The sequence below is a fragment of the Vigna radiata genome, chromosome 6 (assembly GCF_000741045.1).
Source record: "Vigna radiata var. radiata cultivar VC1973A chromosome 6, Vradiata_ver6, whole genome shotgun sequence".
NCBI classification, from domain to species: Eukaryota; Viridiplantae; Streptophyta; class Magnoliopsida; order Fabales; family Fabaceae; genus Vigna; species Vigna radiata.
Genome location: NC_028356.1, coordinates 18,155,799 through 18,173,339, shown reverse-complemented (window position 1 = coordinate 18,173,339; position 17,541 = coordinate 18,155,799). Strand labels below are relative to the sequence as shown.

Sequence of the window (17,541 nt, the reverse complement as noted above, 5' to 3'; positions counted from 1 at the left end):
CTTGACCCTTCTTTTCATCATTTTTCTCCTTCTTTCATGGGTCTAANTCCACCTTACTTCACTTCCATCTTTAATTCATCTAAAAACCCTGCAAAACAATGCAAAACAAGCATAATATCTCTAAAACCAACTTTTGACTCTCAAAAGACTCAACTAAGTGTTTTACTTGATTTAAAGCTCATACTAAGCCACGAAGGGTGTGTTTTACTATCAAATTTAAGCATGAAAATAACGGTTTTTAGACCGTTATCAGTAACCTATTCATTTGAACAATGGTTGATGAGTCCAGAGAGATTGAACCTGCCACTACAAAACATTACAAAAACATTGTTATTACTTAACAAAAAAATGCGACTATTTAAAATACCAAAACTTTAACTTACCTTTGGGTTTTGGGACACCATTGCACCTGCACTTATTTCATACAAAAAAATCAATGGTAGAGAAGACGATTAGGTTAGGGTTCACAAAACACAAAAANACAAAATACTCCAAAAATAGAGTAGGGTTTGACATCTTTTACTTACCAAGACAAGCCAGACAATGCGAAAAACGGGAAAGAGAGCTTCGCAATAGAGAGTGAATGTGACCAAAAACGCGAACCAAACGAAGGATGAGATGAGGCATTTCAGACCAATCTAGACCTTTTGGAGATCAGGGCAATTGGAGACTTTGGGACAGATGAGGGGGATTCGAGGGTTGGAGAGACGACGGAAAACTCAGACAAGGATGAAAAATGAAATGAAACCGCCAAAATCAAATTTCATATAATGAGATTTCCAAAATTATTCTCTGCAACTTTTTTAAAAGAGTTATTTCTTTAAATGAAAACAACCAATAGAAACACGCCACGTGGCGGTGTCAAATTTGTGTAAAAAAAAATGTTAAACAAACGTTTTCGAATAAATAAAAGCCATCCGCCTCTGTGCTTGTAAACATTATATGAGAAAATAATGAGTGAAGCATCATAATTTCATGAACTTTGTTGTTTCTAATTTTATTTATAACATAACATAGCAAGTGACAATTTTATGAATTAAATGAGCCATTCACTAAAACTTTTAACAAATAGATTTCGTTTCTGATAAAACATTACTAAGTTTACATCATTTAGTTACACAGTGCTACCTAACATTTCTTAAAAACATATAGTTACACAGTGCTACCTAACATTTCTTAAAAACATACGTGCAACTCATAAAATATCAACCGATCATAGCTTCTATTGACCAACGTGAGTAAGGAATCAGTCATACTACAAGACGGATACATCTCCTGAATAACAGCAAACTTTATGGCATACAAAAGGATGGCAATTGGTGCTCAGCTTTGTACAAAACTCAATCATAGAAGAGAGAGTTACGATAATATTGTCTACGACACAACAGATAATAGAACCAGAATTATCAATTTGGGTAGAATTTACTATTTTTGTTTGTATAATCCTGTGATCATAATGCTTTGTTTCTTACTTATATATGCTCATTTTCGGCATGTGAGGAGGATAGGCATTCATTTACAATCTCCTTAATCCTTCTTTTCATTAGCTTATCTTTCACAGCAGCAAGCATATTTTGGTAGACCATTTCCAACTTACTTAGCTTTGTATTATCTGCAGCCTCTAAAATGTTCTCCCATTCCCTTGAAATACCAAATTCACCAGAATTTTGGAATGAAGAAGGTATATCTTGTTCATCAAAAGGTTCTCCAAAGATAAAACCATGAAGCATATTCGCATATCTTTCCATTACAGATAACTTTGTTTGAAGTAGCTTCACTTTGTTCAGTGCTGAAGATAATTTGTCGTTTGTCTCAGTGACTCTTTCACTCTCCTTTTTATCATGCTCTCCGGAGCTATGTGATTTCTCTTGTTCGAAATCTTGAATCAGTGGAGGCCATAACACAATGGTGGGAGTGTAACTATCCGTAGTTTTACCATTTCCAAGAACCCCGCTCCTTCCTCTACCCCAAGACCAAAGTTTATATCCCTCTTGCGCAACAAGAACAGTGTGTGCAGCTCCGCATGCAACTTGAATAGGTTTTGGAAATTCAGTCTGATATGGATTGCATGAGATAAGAAGGGGAGAAAGAGCATCACCAGAATGTGTTCCACCATTACTATCATCAGGGCATAAGCCAAGACCCTTCTCCATTCCCCATGACCATACATACCCATCAATTGAAACAACACAAGTATGAAACAAGCCACAGTCAACAGAAACCAGATGAACATTTTGTGGCAATTCCTTAACAGGTTCAGGAAGAAATTTGCTTTGTGTTGTACCATGTCCAAGTTGTCCATTATCCCCAAGGCCAAATGTCCAACATGTGCTTTCTAATGTGTCACTAGACCTCTTTCTGTGAGTGAGCAAAGCAGTGTGAAAAGCACCACATGTTACCTCATAAATTACCCAAGGGGACTCCAGGTCAAATGTTTTTACCACTTCAGGTCTTGGCCTATTCTCCTTATCCCCCAACCCTAATTGACCATGACTGTTGTTACCCCAAGTATAGCACACTAGATCATCCACACCCTTGTATGATTCTCCAGCAGTAACAAGTGCCACAACATGTTCCTTTCCACATGCTACTTGAACTACAATGTGACCATGAAAATCCCACACTGGTGTTGGAGTGAAGTTGCTTATAAGAGAGACGCCACCTTCTTTGTTTTCTCCAGGACAATGTCCCCACATCCAGAGGGCACCAAGATTATCAATACACAGAGACATCATTCCTCCTGCTTTCACAACAGTTATCTGTGAAACAGTTTAAAACACATAACTTATGAGACACACAGCTTGACTTGTTTTTTGTTTACAAATAAATGCATAAGGGAAGTTCATACTTATTAAACATAAATTTGACACCTATACTTATTATAGTTTCAACAGTCATCGAACACCGTGTTGCGAGGGACTAAAACACAACATGTAGTCCTGTCGGAGTGTTGGATAAAAAAAGTGTTTTAAGTAATCAGCACTCTTAATATCTTACCTTTAATGATGATTCGTTTTCTGCTTCTGGAATAGTTGATGTTGATGAAGAAACAGGAGGGTTCAAGTCGAGAAACTTATTCAATAAGCATGGCACTATAGAATAGTCACCATCGCTATGTTTTTCACCATGGAAGTCCTCTCCATTGATACCAAGTTGACCATCCATATAATAGTCAAGGATGTTCATAAACTATATAAATCAGCTCATTATTATAACAAAAAACAAATGTAGAAGGAATTTCTGTAATTTAATTTCACCAAGAATATTAAGGATACATATATTGTAGCCCCAACACCAAACAGATCCATCATCTGTCAAACCAAAGTAGTATGAACAATTAGACAGGGGAAAGAACCTTAAATTTCATTTTATGATATTGCCCTAAGTTCTGTCAAACACACAATATTAAATTTTAGCAATAATTAAGTCACTTGAATATGTGTCCCATCATCAAAGGAAAGAGAGGAAATTAACTTCCATAGCTAAGATTGCAACTCTATCTTCACAACTCCGAAAAAATAAAGTGTTAAAAATATAATCTCACTACACTATACTTTGAAGCTTCTTCAAATTTAGTTTTAAATTATATTTTCATATATGCTTTCATGTATTGAATATAAACATTGCTAAATAAATTTGGCATCGCGAAATCCAAATGAGAACAAATTATGTGCATTGCAACATTGAATTTTATTTATATAGAATATTTTACAATGCAATGATAATAAAATGAATTTGTATAAAAAAAATTCTTTATATAGTACTATAACACGTGAATTTTACTTGTTATAGTCATTTTTATTCAATTACATTGTTTTGTAAACGGTATAAAATAAAATTTTATCGACGAATTTTGATTGTTTCCGACAAATTACTTTTGTCAATAATTCCATTTTTTTAGTATTAAAAATTGAAATATACAAATTTCTATAAATTATATATTTTATTGTTGAAAGTCTCATCAATCTTTTGTATATAAGTGAGTATAAATTTCACGTTACAAACCGATTTTGTAAGGTTGAGTTATGTTAAAAGTTTATTTTCATAACATATATCAGAACCATGAGTTAGAGTTTATTTTAACAAAGTATGTGATTTGTTGGATCTATTTTTTCACTCGCTATTGGACTACTATTGGATTAACAATTAATGCTTAGTCCCTCGTTCAAAAAATATATGTTTCAACATAAAGGGAAGTATATTGAAAGTCTCATATCGAATAGAGATAATGCTAATTTATAGTATATAAATGGAAGCAAACATCTCCTTATAAATTAGTTTTGTAATGTTGAGTTAGACTTAAAATCCATTTTCTTAACATATATTTTGAAAACTTACTAATATAATAATATGAAAAATTATGTCAAGAAAGAAGATCAATACTATAGAAGATGACTTATATGTGATTTTTAACTTGGTAGTAATTTTGCAATTTTACTTGGTTTCAACTCACAATTTTTTCGTTCATATTAATAGATAAATTACTTTTTTAAGTGTAAGTGGTAGATCACGTTTGGCTAGACAATTTAGTGACTAACAATTTGTTTGTTTTATTAGTTAGTTAAGTTCCTCTTTCCATTTATAACTAACTTTGTATTAATAGTGATATGATTCATATATGGGTTACTTGTATTTAGGTGTAAAAGGAAAAAGTGAGGTCGTATCACTTCAGAGGTTGCTCCAAAGAATATAATTTATACTAATGTACTTTACAAATATTTTAAAAAATGTTAGTGCATCAACATATGCTACATTTCCTCAATAACTATAGTTTTCTAACATAGTTAATTCATATATTTTTATTATTGAATGAATTTGCTAGTTTCTCTTCTGTCATCTATTGAAAACTTAGTGATGAGATTTTGTATTATAGGAATGAATTGTAGCAAAATTGTATAAGTTAAATGATAAAGGACTATTCTAGAAACTAATACAAGAAGAATTGGAAGAGAAACTTAAAAGAGGAACGACAATGGTTCAAAAGACCTATGAAAAGGTCAATGAGTAAAAGTTAGAAAAACAAATATTAATATCTTTGTGATGGATCTTCGTTACTTATCAATCTATTAGATTGTGACGTCTATTATCTCTTATTTCGCGTTCTTCACATTTATCAATTGTTATTCTTTGGTTTATTTTGTCTAATAATTTATCTATTTTACAAAAGGAATCCATATTTAGAGATAATCATAATCTTTTTTGAATATGATCGTATTATTAAATCTAACTTTTGTATTAAAGAGCTTATCAACCGACAAGAAAATCAAGAATAAAAAGGAGAAAAAGACTAATCTAAAAGATGCAAGTAGCTAATAAAATTATTATCTAAGAAGTAACTAAAAGAAGTATTATCTAAGAAATGAAAATAAGAATCAAATTAAGTAAACTACGGTTAAAAATAACACCTCCTTTGAGAATGATTTGGTGTTTATGTTGTTTCACATAAACATGTGTCTAACTAATGGAAACACATTGACAATATAATACTTCATTCAAGGAATATATATATCCAAATAGTTATTACACTTTTGGATTCATAAGTTATTTTCTAAGTAAAACTTTATAAAATATTTTTTAATAATATTATGTAAACTACTCTAGCTACAAAATAGGGCACATGATGGTATATCCTCTAGTCGTAGCTAAGCACTTTCAAGAAGAGTTAAAGTCATCTATGAAAGATGGGCCTAAACTCTATCTCTTGGGCCATCATGAAGCTTTTAGAGTAAGAATAATTTTGAGCCTTGTATATTGGACAAAGTAGTCTAAGATTTATTTAGACTTTGTATTATAGGCCTAGTAGTATAGGATTTATTTTGCGCCTTGTATTTTGAGACAAGTAAAATAGGGTTTTGACAAAGCAAGTCAACAAAGGGACAAGGCCCAATGTTGACTTGAGAGGGAAGCAAATTTAGCTCAGTTGCCAAGGGGTCAAAGTTTTCACCTAACTTGGTATACAAGGAGAATGGGTCATCCATGCCACGTGTCCTCCTCCCTTTGGAGAGGTTTTCCTTCTAGTTAGCGGCTATATGTCACTCTAGAAATGAAGAGGATTCTTCGTAGGAAATGGCCACATGTTCTCCTATCATGGGAGATAATTTTTGCCACTTGCTTTTCTCTTAATGGAGAGTATTTTCTCCTTGCTCTCCAAGTTAGCAAAGGTAGGGTTTTTAGGTCTAGTTTCTATAGATTAGAAGACACCCTTAGCCTATAAATAGAGATGTCTCCCACTCTTGTATTCACCTTTGATTTAAAGTAAAGTTATGTTGTCATTTTTGTGTCATACTACTCTTTTTAGGTCATCCTAGCTAGAGCAACCCAAGTGGCCTCATTTAGCCACCTTTCTCCAAGAGTTGGCCTAACCTAGAGCATCATTAAACACCACCTTCATCACCATAAAACACCCTACAGCCAAAACACTTAACCTTTTACCCATCATCATTTACCACAAAACACCCATCCATGGCTTTCCTTCTAGTTTCGGCCTAACCTAGCTAGGATATTGCCATCATTTGGTATCAAGAGCTTAGGTTCTTCATGAGCTAAGTATCTTGATCTTGATCTTTGTGTTTAAATTCTGTGTTTTTCATGTTTTCTCCTTATTTTTCTTGTTGTAGCTATCTTGAAATGGTCCAAATCAACCTCTCTTACAATGTAGTTAACATTGACAATTTTCAAAATTAGCTCAAAGGTCCAAAAAATACTTATTTATAGTCAAATTAAAGCCCTTTGAGTCTAGTTTTCAACAAAGAAAAAATAATTTCATTTGGAGTTTTGTGGAGAAATTTATGATCAAATAGTCAGTAAAGGCCAGAACTACCAAGATGTTTTTATCAACGTTTTCCAGGTTTTGTCTTGGTAGTTTAGGCTACTGTTTGTGTTCTTTTAGGTTTTTTGTTGAGTCTTTTCTTCATATATGATTAGTCACTTTCAATGTTTTGAGTCATTTTGATTTTTTAATCCATCCATGTTGTCTAGAGTCTTGTGTAGTCCTTTTATTATCATTTACTTATAGTGTGTGCTTTGAAAAATCACCAAAAAGTATATACAACTTAGATTTCAAAACTGAATTATATACAACTTTTTAAGTGTCTTATATTTATAGCTATGGGTTTATACTTGCCATTAGATCATTGATAAGTTCATAAAAAAAATTTCTCTATTGTCTTGTTGAAGTTTCAAGCTCTACTTTAACTATAGTATTTTCTACTACTTTGCATTTCTTGTTCTTTAAGCTTTCAAAACCAAAATATCATCTTTGTTTCTAGTGTGTGGTGGTTTTGTTTTGCACTAAAAAAAGAGTGGAAAAAGACGTACCAAAAGCTTTTAAGCAAAACCCTCAAAAGAAGTACCAAATAAAGCCTAGAAAAGTGTTGAAAATTTGTGTGCATTTGACCACTACAACTGTTTTGATTGGTAAATCTGTTTGGCAACGTTTTTCTCACTGTTTTGAGCATTTTTTCACTTTCCAGCAGCTTAATTCTTAACCAATGATGCTAAAAGAGTGGCCTTAGTGTCCCATTTGCTCAAAGCATGCCAAAGATAAGAACTACACACTTCATATTCTAGTAGTTTTTATTTTTGTGTATCTATTACAATACCTTTTCTTAGGACTTCTTTTTAGTGCTTAACCTTCTTTTATTACCATTTAATTTCTTGGTTGTCTTCTTGTTTTTCTTAGTTTTGTCATACTTAAAATCCTTTTGCAAAGTGTTTCTTGTTTTAGACCTTTTCTTATTTTTTCCTTTGGATTTCTATCTTCTCGATTTTTGGCCTTATTTTGTGGTGTAGGTTATCTTTTTTAGGCGAGCCAATATCTTTGAGGTAGCATCCTAGGTGGTGTAGACCTAAAGGTGTTACCAATGAAGCATTGATGCTTTGAAGTGATTTTGATGATGATACATTTGAAAACTTAAAGAACCTTTATTGTAAATGTTAAAAGCATTGATAATAGTCTAAAAACAGTTATTTTTATACTTAAATTGATATATAAACACACCTTTTATGACTAAGAATGAGCTTAAAATCATGCAAAACACTTAAGTTAGGTCATAAGAGCGTCAAAGGTGGTTTTAGAGATACTATGCTTGGTTTTACATTGTTTTGATAGGATTTAATGAGAATTGAAGGATGGAAAGTGAAGTAGGAAGGAGTTGGACTCAAGAAGGGATGAAGAAAGGTGCAAAAGAGGAATCGTTCCTACCGCTTAGCGCCAATTGCAGCGTTGAGCGTCAGCATTATGGAATTCAATACGGCAGAACGCTTAAGCGCCAACGCTGAGGGGAGAATGAAGAACTGTTGCCACCACTGAGCGCCAGAATCCACCGCTGAGCGCTGAGAACTTTAATTCAATACGGCAGGAGGCTTGAGCGTCAATGCTGAGCGATCCAGTGGAGTGCCGCACCTACTGTTGAGCGGTCAAATCCAGCGCTGAGCGCTATAGTTGGGCTTGGGCCAAAATTCTGTAATTTTTCATAGCTTATAAATAGATCCTCAGAACTATTCTAGGGTAATCTTTTGACAGAGAAAGACGATAGAACACCTTCTACACTCCTTGGAGGCAGATTTTGGATGCTAAGGCTCTAATTCACCAATTATGGGGTTTATTCTTCCATTCTTTCCATTAAATCCATATAGTTTCACCATGTCAATAGTGAACTAAACCCTTTGTTGTTGGGGAACAATGTAATCTTTGTGAAACTCTCTTATATTGAAATTCCTACTTTATTCATATACTTGTATTATCAATAGTTTGAGTTTTCTTCTCTGTACTTTAAAGCTTGCATTGTTTAACTCATTCAGCGTCATGATCTTTGATTTTGTCGATATGGGAATGTACGGAGAAATCTAAAACTGAGAAGACCACTCTTGATTATGCAATACTGCCTAGGGATAGGAGTAGGACGGTCAATTGCTTTAAGCTTCTGTTATTAATGCATTAATAATTGCTAGGGAGACTAGGAATAGTAAACTAGTAATTATAGTAATAGGCTCTTTTCGCCGAGGGATCGGGTTTAGAGTAATTTAGAAAGTTGCATGAACATTGATAATAAAGTGGAATATAATAGGAATAGTAGATATAGGAGGGTGGATCAGGATGAAATTGTAAACCCCAAAAACTCCATTCATTCATATTCTTATCTGTCAATTGATTCAAATCTTGCATTTGCATGTTTAATTTCGTCTTTGCATTACAATCTCAAATTATTATTCTTTCAAGTCATTGCGATCAATTCACATGAACGTTTAGGTCACAGAGTCCCTTGGGAAACAATATCTGGACTTACTGTTCTATTATTACTTGATACGATCCGGTACACTTGCCAGGATGTAAACAAGCATACATTGTAGAATTCATTGTATAGGAATCATTTTTTTCAATTGTAAAGCACTTAGAAGTTTAATAAGCTAGTGTTGCATAACGACAATAATTGATTATCACAAGCCAAAATTGAAAAGGGTTAGTCACGACAATAATTGATTATCACAGGGGATAATCGGTTATCATTGCAAGTTTAATATTGTCCATGGTTCAGCAATAATTGATTATCACTAAGGTATAATCGATTATCACGTTTTTTTAAAAACCCATAACAGCCTGAAATAATTGATTATCACTTATGGTAATCGATTATCACTGATAGTTGGGAGCAGTCTTTTCATTTTCTAACCCTTGACCTATATATACAACCTTCCTAAACCTTTAAGAGGTTACCTAAACTACTTGAGAGCACAAATCAGTTCTAAGGAAGTTCTCTGAGTTTAAGTGTGAGTTAAATCAAGTCTTGTGAAAAGGAGAAGCTTTTATTTAATGTGTCTAAGGTCCAAATGGTTTTCTTCAAGTTGATTGAGCTGGTTTCTTTCCATCATGTGTTGAAGAAAGGTGTATTATGTTACTAATCTTTGCATTTCTTTGATTGTAATCTGAAACTGAATTATAGTGAAAAGGTTAATCGCTCTTTATAATGATTATCGACTGAACGTAGAATCTTTTAATTTGAATAAGGATAAAAATCTTTATTGTGATTTTCTCTATCCTTATACTTTTTGTTTATAAACTGTTTGATAAAATTACTGAAAGAAAATCATAATTTTTAAAAGAACCAATTCACTCCTCCTCTCTTGGTTATTGACTATTTTCATCCTCTTTAAATGTTTTGTTGCACGATTCCAATATCAACAAAAGGGAGCTTAGAGTCTAGAGTGGTAGCCAAGAAGAAAAGAAAGAAACACTTGGGAGAAAGACCGTTTGTTTGTATTTCTTTACTTTGTATTTGTTTCCTTTTTTTTCATTGTAACTTTCAACCTTGTTAGGTGCCTTAGGAGAGTATTTTGTGCTCAATCCCATGTATTAACACGAACCTCTAAACCTTAGTGAATAGCATTTTCTTTTAGTTGATTAGGTTAGAGGATTTCTTTTAGTTGATTAGGTTAGAGGAATCAAATTTCTTCTAACTTAGTCATTATGTCGCATACTTAGTTTATTGTTTTTTTAATTGTGGTAGCTTAATGTGTGTCTAATTTTATTTCAATTTTAATTTCCTTTGAGAATTTGGAGTAAGAGTACCTAAGGTAAGCTTTGGCTAGAAAAGTCTTGGTTCTTAAACAATCTTTTGTAATTCACCTCCCTTGAAGTGAACTTAGGTATTTTTTACTTCATTAAGTCTCTTAAGAAATTTATTTTGAAATACTAAGTAATGTGTTTGTACATAACATCTTTTTATTTAAAAAAAAAAAAAGAATGTCTAGGACTCCTTCTTACTAAATTGGTACTGATTCTAGTGAAGAGACCCAACCAAGTTTAAAACATATGGCCAAAGAACTAAAATCACTAAAACTTTGGCAAACACAAGAAAACCTCCAAAAAGAAAAAGAAAGAGTTGAAAGGGAAAAATATATTGCTTCCTTAAGAAGAACTCAGAATTCTTAATGAAAAATAAGAGAAAATACAAGAGAAGATTAAAAGAAGAAATAAAAAAAAAAGAGCAAGCAAAAATAAAACAAGAGGCCATACAACAAGAAAAAAAGAAAATTAAAATAAAGGTCAAACTTCCCATTTTAGAGGAGGAACTTAGAATTTTAAAGTAAAAGGATAAAGGATAAAAGAGAAAAGAAGAGAAGACGAATGAAGGAAGAACAATGAAAGAAAGAGGAGATAAAAAGAAGAGAGTATGAAAAAAAAATAGAAGAGAGGGATGAGAAAAAAAAAAAAAGATAAAGAAGAGATTGAGAGAAGAGAACAAAAAGAGATTGAGAGAAATAAAAAATAGAAAATGCTACTGAAGACACCTACCACTCCTTAAGAAATAATTGAAACTAAGATGATAAAGGGGATTTTTTCAATCAATGTATTTTTCTATATTTAACATTAATTCATCTTTTTATTTCCCACATTTAATCATAAAAAAATTTCAAATTTACCACTTTCTACCATTGCTATAAACTCCCCCTTGGATAGTTCAAAATCACACTTTGATTTGATGTTCCCCTCTAGGTTATAATTAACTCAAAGGAGACAAAAGCACTTTTATGAATTGGGCATTGAAAGTTTTCAAGAAAATTCTTTCTAAATTAAAGGTTTTTATCAAAATTAAAATAAGGTCTTTTTCTAATTTTTCATTGAGATATATTTTGTCTATGATACAAAGGTTTAATGAAATATTGATCGGTAATTACTGCATATGGATATTTGGTCTAGAGGAATGATACACAAGTTGACCAATAATAACAAAAGGGTTATCACGAAAATAAAATTTTTAGGACAAATCTTTTTTAAGAAGAGGGAATGATGACATACCCCTAGCCATGACAAACACTTTCAAGAAGAGTTGAAGTCATCTGTGAAAAATGAGCTTAGACTCTATCTCTTGGGCCATCTTGAACCATTATGAAGCTTTTAGAGTAAGAATTGTTTTGGGCCTTTTATTTTAGGCCAAGTAGTCTAAAATTTATTTGGACTTTGTATTATTGGCCTAATAGTGTATGATTTATTTTTGGCCTTGTATTTTGGACCAAGTAGATAAGGTTTCAACCACTCAAGTAAATAAAGGGCTAAGGCCCAACGTTGACCAAAGTGGGATGAAAATTTGGAGTAGTTGACCAAAGGGTCAAAGTTTCCATCTAACTTGGTGGACAAGGAGAGTGGGCCGTTTATGCCATGTGTCCTTCTCTCTTTGGAGAAGTTTTCCCCCTAATTAGTGATCACATGTCACTGTATGAATGGAGATAATTCTCCATAGGTAGTGGCCACATGTTCTCCTTTAATTGGAGAGGATTTTTGCCACTTGTTTTTCTCCATAGGTAGGGTTTTTAGGTCTAGCTTCTACAGATTAGAAAACACCTTTAGCTATAAATAAAGGTGTCTCTCGCTCTTGTAACCTTTGATTTAGAGTAAAGTTATGCTATTATTTTTGTGTCATATTACTTTTTTTAGATCACCCTAGGCTAGAGCAACTCAAATAGCCTTCTCTAACCACCTTCCTCTAAGAGTTGGTCTAACCTCTCTTAGAACATCACTAAACACTACCTCCATTATCATAAACATCCTAAGACTTAGATAATTAGCCTTTTATCCATCATCAATTTCCGTAAAACACTTATTCATAACCACCTTCACGACTTTCTTTTTAGTTTTAACCCAATGTAACTAGGGGATTGCCATCAGCACATAAGCATCTTTTCTAGCATTAAATAACCTTCATTAAGCATATTTTACTTAATTAGAAAAACTATAAATATCGTCATTTTGTTTGTGCTCATGAGGTAGGGTTTTTAGGTCTAGCTTCTGCAGATTAGAAGACATCCTTAGCTTATAAATAGAGGTGTCTCTCACTCTTGCATTTACCTTTGATTTAGAGTAAAGTTATGCTACTATTTTTTTGTTATACTACTTCTAAGTCATCCTAAACTAGAGCAATTCAAGTGACTTCCTATAACTACCTTCCTCTAAGGGTTGACCTAACCTCTCTTAGAACATCACTAAACACTACCTCTATCACCATAAACATCTTAAGGCCAAGATAATAGTCTTTTATCCATCATCGTTTTTCATAAACACCTATTCATAATCATAATCACTCTCATGACTTTCTTTCTAATTTTAGCCCAATTTAACTAAAGGATTGTCATCACATCTTTTCCCGTATTAAATAACCTTCATTAAGCATATTCTATTTAATTAAATAAACTATCAACATCGTCATTTGATTTGTGCTAATGAGGAGAAGGATAACCTTCCTAATATAAGTGATTTATAATGTTCCTGAAGAATAAAAAGCATCACGAGTCTTATATAGATTTATACATAGAAAAAAATAAAATCTTTTGTTAAAAATCCTATGAGCAGTTTATCTAAATTACGTGGAATCAATAACAGGATAAACAAGAGAATCATGAACGCAAATTATACTCCACATTAGATCATCAAGACTTTGACATACGAATCTCAAATATGTCACCTTTCCTGTTTTTAATATAAAGTTTAACTTGTCCCTCGGTTAAACGTACTCTAAACAACTTACACACATACTTTTCAATGAATTTTCAATATTTCTCTTTTCAACTGGTGACTTAAAAATTCCGCAAACCTTGAAAGAAGCTAAGCGTTTTTAAAATAAAAGGAAAAACTTTAAAGCATATATTACGATACATAAACCTGAAAATTTTACAAGAACAAGCTTCTGTTTTTCACCCTATCAAGTAAATACTGAACTAGATTGCAAAATATTCCAAATTCTGACTTTGGCGAGTTTAATACATTTGTTAGATCTTACAAAATATTCCAAATTTTGACTTTAGTTTCAATAATTCTTTTAGTTGATTATTAAATTCTTTATAATTTTAAAGCTAGTATACTACTGCATAATATTGGTTATTGCGACATGTCTACATAAATGCTAGATTGATTTAAGATGGATAAACACGATTAGTTTTATTTTACCTAATCCTTTAATGAAATTAGTGCTAAAAAAATGTTAAAATTTAATATGATCATACTAGATATTATTATATATTTGACATCTCAACTATTTTTTATTTTAAAATATATCAATAAGTTACTATTATATATTGTTAGAGTCAATGCGATCGCTAGTATTAAATTTATTAAGAATTATGATTGTAAAAATACTAATTTATAAATATCGATGTGATGAATTTTGTATCAACTTGTAATTGTAGCTGAATGAGAAATTCTTACTTCTCATTAATCTATACTGTGTTGCTCCATTGAGATATCACATAAAATTTGATATATATAATGAACCAAATATTTTGGACATTTCTAGTTAATTAAACAAATATTTTAATATATATATATATATATATATAAATATAATTTTAGTGTACATAAAATTAGTAAGTTTTGATTTAGCTCATATAACTTATTTTTTTGATTTCATATCTAAAATTAGAAGTTTTGCATTTGATCCCTACTATAAGTGATACTTAACAACTTAAATTATTAAAAGGTCAAAGTGCCAATTTATTTCATATTATAAGGATAAGATCAACATTTGGTGCATACCTTTTTCTTTTAAGATTCCATGTTACTTATTTAACTCAATAACTTTAGAGACCAAAACTTATAGTTTCATATTTTAGATAGATTAACATAAACTAATAATATTTTAAATATTGAAAATCAAAATTTGCTCAAACACACTCATAAGATATATACACGACAGGAATCAAAATAAAATATGGTTTTTATTAAATATTACGTTGTCAACTTTATATATAAAGAATAATTTTATCGATCTTTTCCTTTTGATTTCATAACGTTTTGATTATTTATATTAAATTTTGTTAGAATTGAATACTAAAAGTTGTATGGTTAAATTATTTATATTTAATATATTTTGTAAAATATATATTAAATCAATTTTGATTTGTATAAATGAAGTATTAAAGAATTTTAAATATAAAATTGATGTCAGAGAGATATATGCAAAAAGAAACTTTTAATTTTAACCGTAAGTTTAAAAATTATCACCAAATAAATAAAATATTCAATAGTATGAAATTTAAGAAAAGTTTCACCGACATAATTATTTAAATATAAAATTAATAATAAAAAAATACAAACTCAGTGCATATTTAATTAAACATTAGATTAAGTCAAACATGAATATGTTATTTACATCCAAAATCGGGATATAAGGTTGCAAACTTCCCCTCAAGCACACGCTTAATCAATTTGGTACAATCTTCAAATTCCTCTATGCACAAGAATTAACTTATTAAGAACTAGTACTTACACTAAATATTAAACCATCAATATTTTATAAATTAATTTTTACATTATAATTTTACATCATCACCATAATTTTTTTTAAAAATTAAATAATTATATTTTGAACGACTTATGTTAATCGATAATAATCTATATAAAAATTATAAAATTAATATGATTGAAAAATCCATTAAATATAAAAAACTATTAGAAAAAGATAAAATAGAACCTGCTAACGCAAGGCTATGATAAGCACCAGCGGCGATTCCCACTATTCTGAGTCTGTATTCTTCTGATCCAAACCTGACTCGAACGGGAAGATGGTCGTCGTGTTCTGAACCTCCGCCAAGCCGCCCCAGTATTCCTCTTCCCCAAGAATAAACACGGCCATCCCCTGCACACCATAAATAAATTTAAATTACCGCTCATGTTACAGAAACGATTATGCATATGATTCGTGTGGAAAGAAAACAGCTAGTTAGATGGTCACCGGTGAGAATAAGAGTGTGTGCTTCCCCTGCAACAATGGAGCAAACTTTAGTGGATAAGTTGGGCAAAGTCGCGGTGTCCATTGTAATCGCTATGAAGAGAAACAGAGGATATGCAGAACAGAATATAACTTTATTTAAGGCATGACCAAGGTTCGCCCAAACATTTGTCTCACTTTTCTTTGCGACCACGTGTCAAAACCTTTTACCCCACCCATGTACACGTTTCTAATTTCATATATACATTTAATTTTTATATAATCACATCATAGCATATATGCATTCTTTATTAATTCAAAATCATCCTAAATTTTAGATATTATCAGAAAAATTAACGATTTTATTCACAATTTAGTTTTTTTATACTATTACTTATTCTTATTTTATAGCATTAATATATATATATATATATATATATATATATATATATATATATATATATATATATATATATGTTTTCAACTAGCTGGTAGAGCCCATACGTCCAACAATTTATTGAATAAATAATAAAATAAATCTCCCACGTATACTTTTTAATTACCTAATTTTTCTTTTTTTTTCCTACTTTAATACTAATCCTTTCTAATGGTTTTAAGAAATACTATACCAACATTTCTTAAACGCTACATGTTATTTTGAGAACAAATAATACATATTTTGTGTTCAGAACCTAAGAAAAAGGCGATTGTTTAGTTCACAACAAATAATACATAAATTATAAAGAATAATATACATAGACCAGTACAAGTTTCTTATGGTAAAATATGTTTAGTTAAGAGTACGTGAGTTGTTGAAAATCTTTAATATGTGTTTTATTTTTACGAATTGAAGAAAACGTAATTCCCTTAACATATTGTGAGTTGTCCGTAAATTTTAATATACGTTTATTTTTTATGAATTAAAAAAGTACAAATCCCTTAACATGTTGTAGATGCTCTGAGGTGACGATAATATCATGTTGATCTATATTTTTTTATTATCAATTATTAATTCGTGTAAAAGTTCTAAATGACAATGACGACGAAAAACAATACCGGTTGAACTTGAATAGACGTAACTGCCTTTGACAATTAAGAAAGGACTCTTTCGGTTTTGCAATATTAACATCTTTTATCAAATATCTATTTTAAAATGTGCCAAAACCAATAGATCTAAAATCTAAAATTAATAAAAAAGAATACCTCTATGTTCACTTTTACAGAAAGTAAATGACTAATAATAGAAGTACTCCTAACAACTTTTACAGAAAGTAAATAACTAATAATAGAAGTACTCCTGACAACGATCATTCCAAAACTCCAATATCCAAATCCATCAAAAAAAAATAACAAGATGACTCATCGATACAAATATCAAAGAAGAATAGAAAGTGAAATCTGCATTGTATATTATTGAATAGAAAATGGAGAGTACATCTTGTGTGTAAAAATGGTTATATACATATATATATATATATATATATATATATATATATATATATATATATAGAGAGAGAGTAATGGGTAATAATAAGTAGTTGAGCATTAAAGTGGTGGTAATTATGATTGAGATTAAATGGCTGAGTGATGAAAGGCAAAACTAAGTGGTGAGCGACTGAACCGAGTGATGGAAGGCTGAATAGAGCGGTAAACAACTGATCCGAGAAGTGGAAAGCGAAATCGAGCGGTGAACAACTGATCTGAGCAGTGGAAGGCGAAACTAAGTGGTGAATGACTGAATCGAGCGGTGAACAACTGAACTGAGCAATGAAAGACGAAACTGATCGGTGGTGAACGTATGAGCCGAACGGTAAAGGTTAGGAGTGTGAAGTGGAAGACGAAA

General features: G+C 31.3%; 1 protein-coding gene across 2 annotated transcripts; it reads right to left on the bottom strand.

Moving 5' to 3' along the window:
• Positions 1-1,126: 1,126 nt before the first annotated feature.
• LOC106764498 (ultraviolet-B receptor UVR8) lies at positions 1,127-15,952 on the bottom strand. Of its 2 annotated transcripts, XM_022782168.1 has the most exons (5): positions 15,723-15,952; positions 15,462-15,626; positions 3,276-3,311; positions 2,998-3,161; positions 1,137-2,759 (listed from the first exon to the last, which is right to left on the bottom strand). In XM_022782168.1, the coding sequence occupies exons 1-5, from the start codon at positions 15,802-15,804 to the stop codon at positions 1,473-1,475; spliced, it is 1,734 nt and encodes a 577-aa protein (XP_022637889.1). In that variant the 5' UTR covers positions 15,805-15,952; the 3' UTR covers positions 1,137-1,472. The 2 variants fall into 2 exon arrangements, with proteins under 2 accessions (XP_022637890.1, XP_022637889.1); XM_022782169.1 differs by lacking the exons at positions 3,276-3,311; positions 15,723-15,952 and having other exon boundaries at positions 1,127-2,759; positions 2,998-3,189; positions 15,462-15,559.
• Positions 15,953-17,541: the final 1,589 nt, after the last annotated feature.

What these genes read in the sequence shown, in the direction of transcription:
- LOC106764498 (XM_022782168.1), bottom strand. Translation starts at nt 15,804, where the DNA reads ATGGACACCGCGACTTTGCCCAACTTATCCACTAAAGTTTGCTCCATT. An exon ending in ACACACTCTTATTCTCACCG is followed by an intron (nt 15,627 to 15,722) that starts GTGACCATCTAA and finishes TATGGTGTGCAG; the next exon opens with GGGATGGCCGTGTTTATTCT. An exon ending in GTGTTGGGGCTACAATATAT is followed by an intron (nt 3,162 to 3,275) that starts GTATCCTTAATA and finishes ACTATTATATGG; the next exon opens with ATGGTCAACTTGGTATCAAT.